Source organism: Carassius carassius, chromosome 35 (assembly GCF_963082965.1).
Source record: "Carassius carassius chromosome 35, fCarCar2.1, whole genome shotgun sequence".
Taxonomy (NCBI): domain Eukaryota; kingdom Metazoa; phylum Chordata; class Actinopteri; order Cypriniformes; family Cyprinidae; genus Carassius; species Carassius carassius.
The window spans coordinates 11,316,620-11,334,768 of NC_081789.1; the positions used below are offsets into that span (position 1 = coordinate 11,316,620).

General features: G+C 37.1%; 1 protein-coding gene across 2 annotated transcripts in view; it reads left to right on the plus strand.

The window, feature by feature from the left end:
• The window catches only part of myripb (myosin VIIA and Rab interacting protein b), a 331,699-nt gene that overhangs the window by 278,507 nt on the left and 35,043 nt on the right, over positions 1-18,149 (plus strand). For both annotated transcript variants that reach the window (XM_059524403.1, XM_059524404.1), the window contains exon 4: positions 13,271-13,407. In XM_059524403.1, coding sequence (XP_059380386.1) covers positions 13,271-13,407 — 137 coding nt within the window. The remainder of the gene's footprint in view (positions 1-13,270; positions 13,408-18,149) is intronic.

Consider the following 18,149-nt stretch of genomic DNA (forward strand, 5'->3'; position numbering starts at 1 on the left):
AAAGGCGGGATGAATTCTCCTGTACGCCGGAAGAAGATTAAGGTAGACTGCCACGGGACTAATGATCTTGGTGACAGTGAATGGGCCAATGAATTTGGGAGCAAGCTTTATGGAAATGGAATGGAGAGGAATGTTCTTAGTAGAAAGCCACACTTTTTGACCAATGACATATATGGGACGCTTAGACCAGTGGCAATCGGCTTTAGCCTTGGTGCAAACCCCCACTTGGAGTAGAGTCTCGCAGGCTCTAGTCCATGTGCGCGACACCTCTGGACAAAGGCATGAACGGAGGGGACCTCGACTTCGGATGCCAGACTGGGAAAAATTGGTGGCTGGTATCCTAAACTACACTCAAACTGAGATAGGCCCGTTGATGATACAGGTAACGTATTGTGGCTGTACTCCACCATTGACAGTTGTTGGCTCCAAGAGGAAGGATTCTTGGAGACCAGACATCGCAACTGCCTTTCCAAATCTTGGTTGGCTCTCTTGGTTTGACCATTGCTCTGGGGATGAAACCCTGAGGACAGACTGACAGTCGCTCCCTGCAATCTACAAAATTCTCGCCAAAATTTGGACACAAACTGGGGTCCCCTGTTGGAAACCACGTCTGTCGGGGCTATGTAAGTGAAAGACGTGATCTACGATGGTCAATGCTGTCTCCTTGGCTGAGGGTATTTGAGCAAGGGAATAAAGTGGGTCACTTTTGAGAACCGGTCCACCACAGTCAAAACTACCATGTTGCCCTGGGAGGGCGGGAGGGCTGTAATCAAATCTAGTGCAATATGGGACCAGGATCTCGAAGGGACCGGCAGCGTTTGAAGTAACCCATCTGGGGTCGATTGGAAGTCTTACCAGTGGTGCAAGCCAAAACAAAATTGTGAACGTGGCGAGCCATAAGTGGCCACCAGAATCATTGCTTGACCAAAAACTTAGTACGATTAACTCCTGGATGACAAGACACATTGAAACAGTGTCCCCACTGCATGACGTCGGACCGTAATACCTTCTGCACAAATAACCGATTCGGTGGGCAACCTGGTGAAGGCGTTACCCCTTCTAAGGCCATCTTGACCTTTCGATTCGACCTCCCATGTGAGTGTGGAGACCACTAATGTCTCAGGTAAAATACACTCTGGAGTAGACGGGCGACAAAGAATTGGATTTGATGTTCTTGGAACCCGGGCGTTACGAGAGAGTAAAATCAAAATGACCGAAAAAAGTGCCCACCGAGTCTGCCTGGAGTTCAGCCTTTTGGCGGTTCTAATGTATTCTAGATTCTTATGGTCAGTTCATACTATAAAAGGTACCCCCGAGCCTTCTAACCAGTGGCACCATTCTTCCAATGTCAACTTGACTGCCAACAACTCTCGGTTACTAATATCATAATTATGTTCAGCAGGGGATAACCGATGGGACAAAAACTCGCATGGGTGCATCCTTTCATCTGTGGGAGAACGTTGGGATAGCACTGCACCTACCCCCACCTCAGACGCGTCGACCTCCACCACAAACTGACGTGATCGATCAGGAGTAATTAAGATGGGGGCTGAAACAAAGCAATCTTCAGTTTGGCAAACACAGCCTGAGCTGTGTTCCTGGAGAGAAGAGGAAAAAATCAATATGTCATCCAGGTAGACATATATAAATTGGTAAACCATATCTCACAGCACGTTGTTGATGAATGCCTGGAAGACTGCTGAGGAGTTGGACAAACCGAAAGGCATGACCAAATATTCAAAGTGCCCCCTGGGGGTGTTAAAAGTGGTCTTCCATTCATCCCCATCCCTAATACGGACCAAATGATAAGCATTACGTTAATCCAATTTCGTAAAGATTGATGCTCCCTGCAACCTCTCAAAGGCTGAAGACATCAATGGCAAAGGATAAGTATTCTTTACCGTGATGCTGTTCAGTCCCCGGTAATCGATACAAGGTCGCAGAGATCCGTCCTTCTTCCCCACAAAAAAGAACCCCGCCCCGCTGGATGAGAGGAAGGGCGGATGAACCCCGAAGCTAGAGAATCAGAAATATATTTTTCCATAGCCTCCCTTTCCGGAACAGAAAGCGAATATAATTTGCCTTTAGGCGGAGACTTACCTGACAGTAAATCTATGGCACAGTCATAGGGACGATGCAGAGGAATACTTGCTGAACTTACTGAACACTTCCTTCAGGTCGAGGTACTCCGTGGGCACGTTAGACAAATCCACTGCTTCCTCCTGAAACACAGACACAGAAACAGACGGACAGGTGTAACAGCAGTACAATGTTTTGTTGTCCCCTCTGGTATTCCATTTTAGCTGATGGTTTTCATCCTCAGTATCCATAGTACACTGAGTAGAGGAAAAGTGACCTGGAATGAAGTGATCAGCTCGCAGGCATGATGTTGATAGAGGTTATGATTATGATGTGACTGACAGTTTGGTGTTCATATTTGGGAGTGAACTTGCAACCTTTGCTCAAATTATTAGTCATTACTGTACTACTGACATAATTTTAATCACCTATAGAGTTTGCAGTGGAAATCATTTAAAGCTTGGCATTACAGAGATCATTATTAATTATTATTATTTGTATTTTTTAAGATACTATCAGAGTCCCAATAAACATAGAAGATAGTTTCCCACCAGCTTGTGAAAGTATTTTAAAGTAATTAATTTGCACTTCTAAATGAACATTTTAATTTACTTAATTTACTCATCTTTTCCTTACCTTTTAATAATAATTTAAATTCACTGATTATCATTACAACAACAACAATAAAACCACCAAAAGCAGCACATCAGGCGTAGATCTCTTTCTGGACGTGCACAGCCAACCCATGCAGGAACATGTCCCACTGCGCCTCCTCGTTCCATTTACACTCTGCTGCTAAGGTTCAGAAGTCAATGGAGAATCAGACACTGATCTCTCTCCCTGTCGCAGGTCCGCAAGCATTCTGGCCACCTCTCTCCTGGCGATGGCCTGATCAAACACGCGTCTCATCTCAGCGTCTTGGTTCTCCCACGCCGCCATCCCCCATAATGCCGCTTTCCCAGTCAGCAACGTTAAAACGAATTCCACCTTGGCTCGTTCATTATTGAAGGTCCTGGGTTGAAGAGAAAAATGCATAGAGCATCGTGTTAGAAAAGCTCTGCAGTAATTCGGCTCACCAGAATATGGTTCTGTAACAGGAAGGCGGGGTTCTGGCTGGGAGGGTGACAGGAATGGAGGGTGTGGGTCATGCAGTGGGAGCTCGCAGGAGTTGTAGTTGCTGGGTGAGCTCGGACACCTGCGCCACCAATGCCTGCACAGCGTGACCTGTGTCGTTAAGGTTCCTCTCCTGGGAATCCATCTGACGAATTCTGGTGCTGAGAAATTCCTCCAGCGATGAAGAGGGGTTACTTGCTTCTTCCATAGTGGTCAAATTGTTCTGTCAGGGATTGAAGACAGGAAGCAAAATGCAAGTAATGGTTTATTGACCGAAATGAATGAGAAAGGCTTCAGCTGATGGTGGGTGGTGCAGGGACCTCGATGACAGCACAGGACGAGTGAGATGGTGAGTTGAGTGCGCTGGTGAAGGATGATGAAAGGTCCAGGTGATGACGAAGTAATCCACAGTGAAACACAGAACTGGAACAGACCCACGAGAATGAACGCTGTGCGGGAGGAAGACAGACATGCAGCACGGAGGACCTCAAACAACAATCTGACAAACAAGAGACGAAAGACAGGGCATTAAGTAGACTGTTGGAATTAGATGCAGCTGCCGCTGATCACTGATGATCAGTGGTAACGCCCACATCAAACAATCAGTGTGACGTAAACATGATACATAGCAGGAAACAATGCATTCATGAACCGTGACAGTAACTATTAAAGAGTGTTTTATTGTTCATTTTTATTCAACCTCAAGTATAGATTATGGCATGCAGTATAAAAAATGGGAAAAGTTAAAGTGAAGGCTAACTGGACCATCTTATTTAGCCAAACCCTTGTGCAACAATACCACTAAAAGATCAGGGAAAAAATGGTAGTCAGTGCAGCTAAGCACATTACTACCCATGCAGGGCATTGTTTTGGACTATATTTGAGTGGTACCGAGGTCAAACTCAAACCAAATTCACTCTGACACAGCTCTGTATCATCTTTATTAGTCATAGTGCTTTGAGAACCATTTAGATTCAGTCATATCAGACATGTTAAGAAGTCATTAATGCAATTAATATCACATGGATTGGCTTTTTTCTCTTTTGTACATGTCTTAAGTATGGTTCAAAAGGCAGAGTGATCTGTGAGTGGAGCATGTGTGTCCAAGGATGATGGAATCATTTTCTGTGTAACAGCAGTACAATGTTTGTTTTGTTGTCCCCTCCAGTAGGCCTATTCCATTTTTAGCTGATGCTTTTCATCCTCAGTATCCATAGTACACTGAGTACAGGAAAAGTGACCTGGGATGAAGTGATCAGCTCGCAGGCATGATGTTGATAGAGGTTATGATTATGATGTGACTGACTGTTTGGTGTTAATATTTGGGAGTGAACTTGCAACCTTTTACTTTGCTCATATTATTAGTCATTACTGTACTACTGACATAATTGTAATCACCTATAGATTTTGCAGCAATCATTTAAAGCTTGGCATTACAGAGATTATTATTATTTGTATTTTTTAAGATACTATCAGAGTCCCAATAAACATAGAAGATAGTTTCCCACCAGCTTGTGAAAGTATTTTAAAGTAATTAATTTGCACTTCTAAATGAACATTTTAATTTACTTAATTTACTCTAAATGAACATTTTAATTTACTTAATTTACTCATCTTTTCCTTACCTTTTAATAATAATTTAAATTAATTGATTATTACAACAACAACAATAAAACCACCAAAAGCAGCACATTTGACATAAATAATTATTCATAATTTAGGTCATATGGAATACTTTATATGGTTATGATTATTGTTGTTTATAAATATTTAAAAATGTATACATTTGGGGAATGGGGAAGTACAAATATTGATTCAGAAAGCTTGAAATATAGAACTATTGACATACAGTATAGGTTATAACTATAAAGCCAATGTAGAGATTTAAGTTCATATTCATATGTCTCCCACATCTGAGTGCAAACAATCTGAGCACAGTTTGAGATCTCTTATGAAATTCTTGGTGGATACAGGAAACACTTGATTTTCAATTATCTGGAAGTGAGTTGCTGTATAAATAAATCGGGAACGCTTTAGATTAGTGAACACTATCCACTATTAACTAGTTGCTTATTAGCATTCATATTAATAGCTTATTAGCTGTTTATAAGTCCTTATATAGAACATTGATGTATTATGACGACAATATTCTAGATAACCATCACCCTGCCCAGTACCTAACATAACTACTACAATAACTATTTTACATAATATCAATCATCAGCAAACTCTTGATTGAGAGAAAACCATTAGTTAATAGTTAGTTAATATCCTGATAGATAGGCATGAGCTGATTGTTGGACAGAGGGAGATAAAAAGAGTGTGCTGTGATGAAAACTGTGGTCACTAAGCAAAAGACAGAAGGGATTGTTCATGAAATGTTTGTGAGATCTCACCCTGCCTGGGAGCTATTTGATGTGTTGTCTTTTTTGTAAAAACTGTGATTTTGAATTAGAACACAGATGCTTTTAAAATGTTCTTCAGCTTGGGTGTTACAACACCTCCTGAAGACAAGTCTTGCTCAGGGTGTAAATACTCTTGTTTAAAGGCACAGAAGCCACATTAAGTTTGGTTAGCTAATGTAAGCAGTGAAAGAGATGTGATGTTATTAATTCTGGGCAATGGTGCTGTGCTGGGCTCACTGTGACAGAATTAATACATTTATAGAACTCATTTCATCTAGTACTGATAGATGTTTTCATTTTTTCAGTTCATTTTTGAAATATTTTTTGTGTAGGTTTTCATGATGTACTGTATAATGACTTGTAGTCAAGCAGAGAACAACAATATAGGAGAACAGGCTGCTGTTGAAAGAAAAGCTCAAAGACAGAAAAAAGAGCAATAATAAAGAGAATAAAAGATGATGTTTGAGCATAATGTTATTTTACAAATGATGAGCTGATGATGTGTTTTCCCACCTTGTGCTGCTATTATCCCATTTAACTGGTAATTTCACTGATTTCATTCTAGGGCTAAAGGGTAACTGTCCATAATGTGGGTGACAATAAAGAGAACAGCATGTGTATACTTCTATTAACCTCCAAACAAATGTTTAATTAATCTTTGCAATGCTGAGAAATGTTTGGTTTCAGGATAAAGTCTATTATATGATCGGTTTTTATTCAGCATTTATTCAGCAATTATTAACAATTTAGGTCATATAGACATGTTGGTAATGCGTATAATCTGTAGGTTAATTCAATGGATTAATTCACTCTGAATTCATAATCTACTGTATTGTAACTATCATGATCTGTATAATCTATTGTTATGACCTACCTTGAGTTTTATTGTAGAAATTTATAATTTTGATCTTTAATCAACCTGTCCTCCAACCAATACGCTTGTATAGGTCGTTTGTCCAAATCCCTGAAATATGACCCATCAGAGCGTATACTACAATTGCGCCCCTATCGGCAAAAGGTCGTTTTCATATTAATGTTTTGTACTCTTTTATTTGCCCTCTGGTTTGTAGTAGATTATTGTGTTATACCTTGATATGTAATCATGCTATCATGGGTTCGATCCCAGGGAATGGACGTGCACGAAAATGTATATGCTCAATAAATCATAATTTAGCATGATTTCTGTGAGGGTTAGGTTTAGGGGTGGGGTTAGGTGTGGTCATTCGAACGAATAAACTAGTAAAATATGTAGGAAATACTGTGAGATCGGTGTAAAACGCCACACATTGCATTTAAATAAACGTGCGTTTTGATTGGTAATGACGTTATACGTCAATTCATGACGACAGACGCAATGCGATACTGTCATTATTTTTACGCCCGCTAGAGGGTGCTTAACTTTAAAACGTAAATATAGGTTGTAATAAATGCTTGCACAAACGACCTATATGGTCGTTTTTTGTTGGAGGATAGGCTCTCTTTAATCTCTGTTTGAGGGGACACAGCCCTATTAAGATCTGTCATTGCTCTTATGGATGTTTAGAGCTTTTAGCCATCCCATCTCTTTTTTTTGCTTCCCGTAATGACTTGCTACTATGTTCCCATGGGAAAGCTGTTATATCTCAGTCTCTGATGTGCATAATGTCAGTGCTTTATTCCACAGGTGCTGGATTTTTTCATTTGGCAGATGTCATGGCTGAAGATGGCTGGACACGCATCTGTCAAGAATGATGGGCGGGTCATGATTCATGCTTTGAATATAAAGAGAAAAAGTGTTTTACAATTTTACCTGCTTGTGTGTGTGTGTTGTCAACATATAGACAGATTTTTCATCAATCCCAGGACCCAAAGGGTTTAAAGAGTGCTGTTATTTTGGTTAGAATGGAATGGAATGAGGCTTGTGCATATATTTGTGTGTCAGAGCAGAGCTGTATGTAATTCCAGTAGTTTTGCAGTCCTGAGAAGCACAAAAATGAAAACCATCTGCTTTCTAGCATGGGTCCTCATTTACTGTAGAGCTTTATATATTACACAGACACCCAATAGCATACTAAATATAGATCATTATCTCCTGTCTGAAGTAAAGTATAGCCCACATTTTAACCCCAAATCACATAAAATCGAATTAAATTGTAAATTGTAGCAACAATAGTAAACAATAATTCTTATAATATACGATTTTTATATTATTAACTTTGTTTTAATATATTAACAGAATTATCAACATTTTATTTACAGTGCACAGTACAGTATATATAAAATAATTGTATATAATATATAAAATATAAATTAATTTATGACACTAGTGACATTTTTTCTAATGTGACGTAGAGCCAATTTTACTATTGTATATACACTATTGTAAGGGCAGCTATAGATGCTGTCCATTTAACTTTTCAATATTTCACTTCTCACCTATGTTTAAAGTGTGTGCCATCCTAAGTGTAATTAAAATTTTATTAAGGTTTGTTTTACCCAGTCTATTTGTGAACTTCATTTTGATGCCTGAAGTCCTTCATGAGAACATAAAAGAGACCGGTTATTTTATTACTTAAATGACAGTCTGAACAGAAAAGCATTGTGGGAATGCTCTCTCTGCTGCAGGCTGCAGCTTCATTACTAAGTCAGATATTATATTATAATGATATTACAGAGTTACTTGAATTTAATGCATGCTCTAACCATGATTGATGCTGGTGAACTTGCATGACTTAAGTAAATTAATCTATAAATAATTGCTACTGGATTTAATTTGACCATTTCAAGTTTCATTTGAACTACAGCAGTGGTGCCTAATTATTATCCTAAGATCCTATTTAGTTGGTTCAGTTGTGTTTGATCAGAGTTGGAGCTGAACTCTGCAGGAAGGTAGGTCTCAGGGAACAGGATTGAGCACCCTTGAATTAGAGCCTTACAATCTCAGGAATTATTTACTTCAATTTAGAATTTTTTTTTTTATAAATATATTTTCTCTAAACCATTTAATCAATCTGAAAGCAAAGACCAAAAATACTTTGGCATTTAAACATTCAGACCAAGTTTCGGAATCAAATCACTGTGGGTGCTACTGAAATTATTGAGGATGATCTATTTTGACATATGATATTTTGTCTCATCCATTGTTATTGTTATCACTATGTCAATCATTGCAATTTCAAGAGTGTATCCTGCAATTATAAGTCTATGTAGCCATATACAGTAATGTCTGATCTGCCCTAAACTTCACACGTTCGATAAAAATCCTGGCCTAAAGATATCTAAATATTTTACACTAATCTGCTATGCAATGACAAATCTTCACTAGACATCACATGTTTGGTAAGAGTCCTGTCCTGAAGACATCTAAAGGTCAGTGTACAGTTATAATCATAGTGCCACCTGTTGGCAAAAGCCAAACAGTCCATGCTCAATTTGCACCAAACATCATACAGTCGTGGCCAAAAATATCAGCCACCTTGGTAAATATGATCAAAGAAGGCTGTGAAAATTAATCTGCATTGTTAATCCTTTTGATATTTTATTTAAAAAATCACACAAAAAATGTATCCTTTCATTGGATAATAAGAATTTATCATCATTATGCCACAATTAATGGCCCCCTTTTATTCAATGCTTTTTGAAACCTCCATTTGCCAGTTTAACAGATGAGGTTAGAGAACACCTCACAAGAGATCAGAGACCATTCCTTCATCCAGAATCACTCCAGACCCTTTAGATTCCCATCTCCATGTTGGTGCTTCTCCTCTTCAGTTCACTCCTCTCATTTTCTATAGGGTTCAGGTCAGAGGACTGGAATGGCCATAGCAGAAGCTTGGTTTTGAGCTCAGTCACCCATTTCTTTGTTGTTTTTGAGGTTTAATTTTGGGTTATTGTACAGCTGGAAGATCCAAACATTGCCCATTATAAGATTTTTAACAGAGTCAGTCACTTACAGATTTTTTTTATCTGTTGGTATTTGATAGAATCCATGATGCCATGTGTCTAAACAAGATGTCCAGGACCTCAAGCAGAAATATAGGCCCACGACATCAAAAATACAGCTGTATATTTCATTGTACACAAGGGGTACATTTTATCTCTGTGTTTACCAAACCCATTTTGAGTGTTTGCTGCTAAAAAGCTTATTTGTAGTTTCATCTGACCATATAAGCCAGTACCATTTGAAGTTCCAGTCATGTCTGATAACTGAATATGCTTTAGTCTGTTTTTGGATGAGCTAGGATAATTTTTCTTGTAACCCTCCCAAACAACATGTGGTGATGTAGGTTCTGTTTGAATTTTTTTTTTAAGGTTTTCTGAACCCAAGATTCAACTATTTTCTGCTATTCTCCTGCTGTGATCCTTGGAGAGTCTTTAGCCACTAAAAACTTTCCTCCTCACCATACATTAGGACAATATAGACACACGTCCTCTTCCATGCAGATTTGTAACATTTTATGTTGATTGGAAATTCTTAATTATTGCCCTGATGGTGGAAATGGGAATTTTTCACTGCTCTAGCTCTTTTCTTAAAGCCACTTCACCAATTTGTGAAGCTCAATTATCTTTTGCTGCACATGAGAAATATATTCTTTTGTTTTCCTCATTGTGATGAATGATTAAGGGAATTTTGGCTTTGCCCCCCCCCCCCCTTTTTAAATTCTTATTATCCAGTGAAAGGATACATTTGTGTGATTTTTAAAAAAAAAAAGATCAAAAGGATTAACAATGCAAATTGAATTTTCACAGCCGCCTTTGATCATATTTACCAAGGGGGGTGATATTTTTGGCCACGACTGTATGTTTGATCAAGATCTTGTCTTAAAGATACATGCCAAAATTCAATTATAAGTAATAGCAGCACCAGCTGGCAGCAGGAAGTTTGGCACATACAAATGACTTTGACATATTCTTCCTATTTACCACTTTAAAGGCATACTGCTCACCAATCATTGTTTTTCTAAATCCACCTGGTGGCAGTGAGCCCGGGTGTGAGTGCCCTTTCATCGTTGTTTGCAGCTTTAATTTAAATTATGTCTACCCTTTGTTTGTTATAATGAGAGGATTCACAAGCTTGCTTGACTTAGCATTGAACAAAACATTTGGCTTCATTGCTCAACACTATAGAAACATTTTGTAAATAGAAACCTTTGAAGCTTTCCTTAGCAGAAACATAAATATGCACTGCCATTTGCAAATCTGTTTTGCCAATATCCTATTTTTACAGCCTCAACAGAGGGTGCTCTTTTTTATTGGTTTTCTTTGTTTTAATTCACCCTCTAGCACCCCTTTAGACCCCCTGAGCAGTGCCTATAAACATTTAAAAAAGCAATATGTAAAATTGACAGCTAGTGGTTGAAATGGGAACTGCAGTCCAAATTCAAAGTTGTTTCTCCGACAGCCCCCTTCTCAAACTCAACAAACGTGCACATTGCCAGATTAAAGACAACAGGAATGACTGTAAGCTTTTCACATTGGGTAGAATCTGCGATCTCTGACACAGTTTGTTTGCTGGCTTCATCACTGCAAAATGCTGTGTTTTCTACCAACTGATACGTTATTATTAATTTGGCGGATCACTTAAGAGCAAAACAAAAGCAGACATTCCGACAGAAAACACACATTTTAAAGTAGAATAACTGGGTGTCTCATTGTTTTTTTGTTTTTTTTTTTCGAAAAAACATGTATGATTCCTAAATATAATTACTGTAAATGTAGTTTAATTAAGTATGTTTACTTCAACTTTTATGTGAGAAAATTTTGACACAGTACTTTTTACAGTCCTCTCTTTAATACACAAAAACTGAAAAACATTTATTCGGGCATTTGCTGTTTATTTATTATTTGCTGTAAACCCCAAACACCCTGTGCCTGATTCTCCCTCACCATCCGTCTTTGTCCAACTCTGCTCATGTTGCCCAATGGACACAAGTTCTATTCATTAAAGCTTCAGAAAGTCAATTATGGTAATGGTCTCTTTTGCCATGGGAAGTGTCGGGGAGCTTAGCAGACTCACAGATGAGCATTTTAATTCTCTTCACAGATTTAATTCAGATCCCATTTAGATGAAAATTTCTTCTCAAATATTTGAGCCTTGCTTTATCTTCTAGCCTGACTGGATTTGAATATGATAAGAGTTTGTGTTGCATTCTTTACAATAAATGAAATTCAAAATATTTTTGTGTATTTAAAGTCTGACTACATTAATAGCTTTATGTTTAACCATCATTTTGGTTGGAATGTGTAGTTTATTGCCCATTTACTGCACACTCTTTTTCTTTTGTCAGATTTTTTTTTTACTTTTAAAAAAAAAACATTTTAAAACTTTTTTCTATATTGAAAAGGAATATGGATAATAAAAGTGGACAGTTACAAAAACAAACAACAACAACAAAAATATTTTAATGAAGCATTAATATACTTTGTCATAAAGCACAAAGTTGTCAGAGAGGTACCTTTACAGTGTTCTACTAAATGGAGTAATGATAGAACAACAGTTGTTACAGAACAATGACTGCGCAATGAATCAATTAGTTTTGTCAAAAGACCCAGAACTTCGGTACCAAGTCGGTACTAAAAATAATTAAATTGTTTCATTGGGTTTCCCATACATAGATTTATTTGTGGCGGCCTGTCACAATTTAAAAAACTGACCGCCACAAATAGATTTTCCAAAAGGCTTTGACTTCATTGAATAGACATGAACACTGCACGTGTCAATGTCGAAACCCAGTGCGGGTGTTTTTATATCAATTTATTTCTGAAGTAAACCAGCTGTCTTCAGAAAATTTTTAATGTCATTTTAAATTAATCTTGCCTCACAGCATTTGTGAGGATAGTCTCAGCGCTTATTTGATTACAACCGTTACTGGTGAAAGCTCTCTCACTCGCTCTACAAGCACCCTGCTGGCAGAGAATGAATTTGCATATATGCACAAAGAGTGCAAGACATTTTTCAATAAGTGTGTTTTTGTGTTTAGCTTTGGTACCGAAACTGGTACAGAGAACCATGGATTTTCACTGGTGTTGGTACCGAATAATGAAATATTGGTACCGTGACAACACTAGAATCAATATTATACTATTAAAGTCAAAGACCAATGATAGAGCAGTATTTATAATAATAAACCCATTTTTAAGTTTTAATTGCAATCAGTCACTGATGTTAAATAGTTATAATAGAGCAGTGAAAGCACAATTATTAAACAGACCAATGACTCCACAAAGTCTGCAATAAAGCAGTTTCAGCCTAGTTGGTTGTCACTAAGCAATGACTACACACCAATTATAAAGTATTTTTACTCTCTGTACTCTCTGAGTGGAGAAAAGTCTAAAGATTAGTTCTATCTTGGCAATGCATATACAATTGTTTTGCAGTGCTGTAATACAAATTAAATGCAGTAGTTGCTTGTTATTATTTGTATTAAAGCAGTAACACTGGTCAGGTTTGAACAGTATAACCCAGATTGATGGAATTTTTATATGCAATGAAAATCTTAAATTAAAACACTCACTGTGTCATCCTTGCATTGTTCACTTGTTGTTAGACCATAATGTTAAATTGTAGTTATAATTAGAAAATATTAAAAAGTTAGTATAAAAAAGGCCTTACATCTAGTATTGCTTTGTGTTTTTTTCTTAGTGGAACAAATATGTATTTAATTTAACATCCACCCACTGTCTTTTGTGTGTAGGCTATTGAGGACACAGTCCCTAGAATGGTACTACAATAATGTGAAGAGTCGGTTTAAGAGATTTGGAAGCGCCAAGGTGCTGAAGACCCTCTACAGGAAGCACATCATTGAAAGAGGAGCATTATCTGAGTTACCAGGTATGAAATACACACATACAAACTACATCCTGCAGTGTGTTTATAGTAATAATAATTTATGCTAAAGTTATACTACTCACTTTATCTTAGTAAATCCACTATTATTGGACACTTTGGCCTGCAGGTTAAATTATTAATGGCATTTTTACAATGGCACTAGTAGCTGAAAACCTTGACTTTCAGGTAATGCTGCATCCACACTACTGTCAGTGTAAGTCCAGAAATACTTTTTGATTACAAGACAATAAGAAGGCAATAAAATATTATTTTATTTTTATATTTTGAGTGTGGGAACAGGAAATCAAACTAAGACAGAAAAGGGTGAAAAGGATTGGTACACATTTTAGGTTTGATTTGAACCTAAGTCTTCTACGCAACTCAATATTTTTCAATAGTTAAACTATCAAAGACAACCAGTTAACTCTTTTATGCAAGCTACACTAATAAAAAATTTAATTAAAAAAATGTGTCTGAAAATTATATTAGGGTGCTTCTTGCATGTTTTGCAACATTTTGATTGCCGTTAATGTTTTGTTCAGTAAAAAAAAAAAAAAAAAAAAAAATATATATATATATATATATATATATATATATATATATATATATATATATATATATAATAAAATAAAAATAGGAATGTTAATATGTCAACATTTTATTAGATTGTTTTTTGCACATATCTTTGCAGTTGCAAACTATTCCAGTGGTGTAAAGCATTTGAGTAAATTTACTGTACTTAAGTATCTTTTTGGTTACGTTGTATCAAAGATTTTAGCATCTTTTACTCTCTCTCTCTCTCTCTCTCTCTCTCTCTCTCTATCTGACTTTGAATTCTTTAATAAATATGCACACTATACTCCTCTACATTTGTAACAAGTAATCCAGTTACTCATTGCATTTCTCTTGTTTTGTTTTTTTTGTTTTTTTTTTGCAGCTTCAGCAGCAGAGGCAGTTTATTTTTGTTAAAAAAGTACACTACAGGGTATTAAAAGTAAAAGATCTGCAATGAGGTTACTTTCGTGAGTACATTAGAATGTTAGTGTATTAGCAGCTAGTAGATACCTGAATCACAGTTGTTAAATTTTTTGCTTGGTAATAATATTTTTTTTTTAAATAATATCCTGTTCTTTAAATGATTATTTAAATCTCCTGTTAAAAATAGAAAAAAATTGACTTGCTGTAGTTGAAACGTGGATGTTATATGTGGATTTGGATGGAATTAAATTACCTCACAACCTTTTATTTAATATTATTTTAGTTAACCCGAAGTGTCATTTTTTTAAATGAATTTTGGTTTAAGTTTTAAACCCTTTTTGAGCATGCAGTTTAATGAGATGTTTAAGTTGGCAATTGTGTTGACCTTGATTTATTGGGCAATTGAGTGTTCAGTTTTATTTTTATTTTAATACAAGCTCTCCTTACAAACCAGGTGTTTCTTGTTTTTCTCTTTTCTCATCTTTGAGTCTACATTCACAACAAGTAAAATACTTGAGTACTATTAAAATAAGAAACTTTTTAAGACTTTTACACAAGTGTTATTGGTGACTTTTCTCTTTTAATTTTTAAATTGTTTAATTAAGATTTTGTCATGCTGTATGTGAGGACACTTAATTTGATGTGTTGACTAATAATTGTGTACTAAAGTGTACTAATTTTTCACAAGGGTAATAGAGGTATGAATACTGGTATATACAGTATTATTAGTAAGAATAAGGGGGTTAGGTGCCTTGCTCAAGGGTCTCACCTCATTCGTGATATTAAGGGTGGAAGAGAGCACTGGTCATTCACTCCCTCCACCTACAATCCCTGCTGGTAAAATTGATATGCGTCTCCTAGTGTTTTTCACGGCATGGTAACAAGGGGGTTGCTAGGGTGCTTAAGGTAGTTGCTTATCAGCTTATCAGAAAATAGCCCACATTGGTTCCTCCTTTTTTTCTTTGCTGTTATAGTGCCTACTTAGAAACATAATAGCACATCATTCAAGTCTATTAGTGAAACAAGGTACATGCTGATGTTCAGTACTTTAGAACAAACACCCTGTGGGCAATAATAATTGTGATGCTTACCTCAGCAAGAGCCATTAATTACAGATACATGATTAATGGCAAGGTAGTTTTATTTATAAAGAGTCAGTCTAAAAATATACAATAATTGACAATAAAATAGATAATCTCATCTGCTCTGAATGAACTAGATTATTAAATGGATTTGCCACTTTTGATAGTCATGTAAACATTTTTGTAAATACTACATATTGGACTATTTGGAATCAGGACAATTTATAAAGAGCAGTGCAAATTTTTGATTATTGCAGCCATGTCATGCCATGTTTATACCCTCCTACACATTTTGTGGCTGAAAGTGAAACACCTACAAATTAATATGCAATAATGTCAGCCGTAAAAAAAACAACTGTAATGTATGTACATTTTTTACTGTTTTCTATTTGAATAGGTTATTAATTCATGGCAGTATCTCTTTCATTGCTTATAAAAATAAAATAAAAATCACTGTAGTTTATTAACTTTTAACTAATCACAATGAAACAAAAATCTTGTCTATAATATATATATATTGGTTAAAAGAGAGAATTTTAAAGAGTCTCTTTAATAATTTAAAAATAGCAAATTGTGAAATAGTATTAGTAGTTTTAAAATAAGTGTTTTGTAATTTAATTATTTTCCTGGCAAAGCTGAATTTTCAGCAGCCATTACTCAAGTGTTGTGTGTAACATTATATAACCCTAGTCACTCAAGTTCAGTTTTGTCGGATCTACAAGATACGCATGTGTGTCTTCCTCCTGTTCTTCATGTTGGATTTACCCCTGAGTTGGATTAATAAAGACTCTTTTGATTATTCTCTGCTCCGTGTTCCTTCATGCACAGTAATGTGACAGAAGACCCAACCAAAAAAAACATTGTAAATTGCCTGTTTACCCCCATTTGTTTTCTTTGTGTTTTCCTCAGTCCTTTTTCTTTTCGTTGTGTTTCATGGATCCCCTCTTTCTCCCTAAATTCTTGCTTCTCCTGCTGGAGCAAGGGTAGAATTTGCTTGGCGCACACACCAGACTGTTATGGATCATGGCATGCCTCACCAACTACCCAGACGACACGGAGATCCATTTCTCGCCAGTGTCCACTCCACAAAGGCGGCAAAATGCACTCGAATGACAGTGCTTAGATCCGAGGTCCGCCGTCGTCTGAGATCACCAGTGCCACTCCTGACCCAGAGCCCAGCCCACCATCTACCCACGCTATGGAGCATAAGCCCAAGCCCACCGATGACGGAGAGCCAGAGCCCTACCCGTCAGACCAGGTGCGAAAGCTGGCTCTAGTGTCCACCGCAAGGGAGAGAACCAGGGACGGTGTTAGCGCAGAGTAGAGCTCTGCCCCCTGCATCGCGGCACAGGGTGAGCTGAATATGGAGGGCCAAAAGGGCCAAAATGAGGAGGAGGATCTTATTGATTGGGAATCGGAACTGGAAATTGAACTGCCCCCACTCCTTTCTCCGTTGTCTCCGCTGGTCCTGTCCAACCCTCAATCATCCTTGTTTTCTTCATCTAGCCCTGAGGGGGCTTTCAATTCTCCAGTGCCTGCTCCTAGAAAGTGTCCTCCAGTACCAGCTCCTAGAATGTGCCCTCCAATGGCTGCTCCTCCAAAATGCCTGCCCTCCTACCTGCTCCTGTCTCCTCCACCGCTGTCGTCTGGCAGCCCCCTCTGCTCACGCTCAGCCCACCATCTAAGTGGTGCAAGCCAAGCGGGACTGCCATCCTCCAACATCGCCGTGGTCGGAGTCTCCCTCATCTTGGCTCTCCATCTCCGCCTCGGACTCCTCCACCTGCTGCCCACCTGATTATAAGTTGATTCCATACACCTGTGTTTCCTCCTATTATCCTGCCTTTATAACCCTAGTCCTTTCAGTTCAGTTTTGTCTAGTCTACAAGTTACGTACGTGTGTCTTCCTTCTGTTCTCCATGTTGGATATACCCCTGTGTTTGATTAATAAAGACTCATTCGATTATTCTTTGCATGTTCCTTCCAGCACAGTAGTGTGACAGTTAAATACATTCTTGCAGTATTAAAAAAATTTAATCTTAATCTTAAAAAATATTGATGTGCTGATAGCATTGTTCGTGATAACTGAATGAAATTAAATTGTGAAATAATACTGAATGAAATTGTAAAATAGTACATACATTTTAAAACGTGTATTGTAATTTAATATATTACAATTAAAAGCTGAATTATCAGCAGCCATTACTTCAGTCTTTGATGTAACATGATCCTTCAGAAATCATTCTAATATGCTGATTTGGTGCTCAAGAAACATTTCATATTATTATCAATATATATACTACATATAAATATATTACATATTTTTTTACGTATTTTTATTTTGTCAGTTTAATTTAATTTCATGTGTCGATGGCTTTGTTTGTGATTTCTTCTTCCATCATGCACCTAAAGGAATTACAGTTTAGTGAGATTGCAGTTTTATTGTAAATGTCAAAGTGATATATGTTATAAACAAATGTATGAAATAAATATTTCTTCATCTGCTGTATTCTTTCTATTTCTCTTTACTCTCTCTTAGGGTGCGTTATAGAGACAGCCCATTTAACAGCTGCAGCCATGACCTACAGTGAGATCACATTGATGTTTCTTATTTAATTTGATCTGTGTTTTTCAAGGACAGAGAGAAACAGCCTGAAGACACACACAAGCACACATTAATTCGCTTAC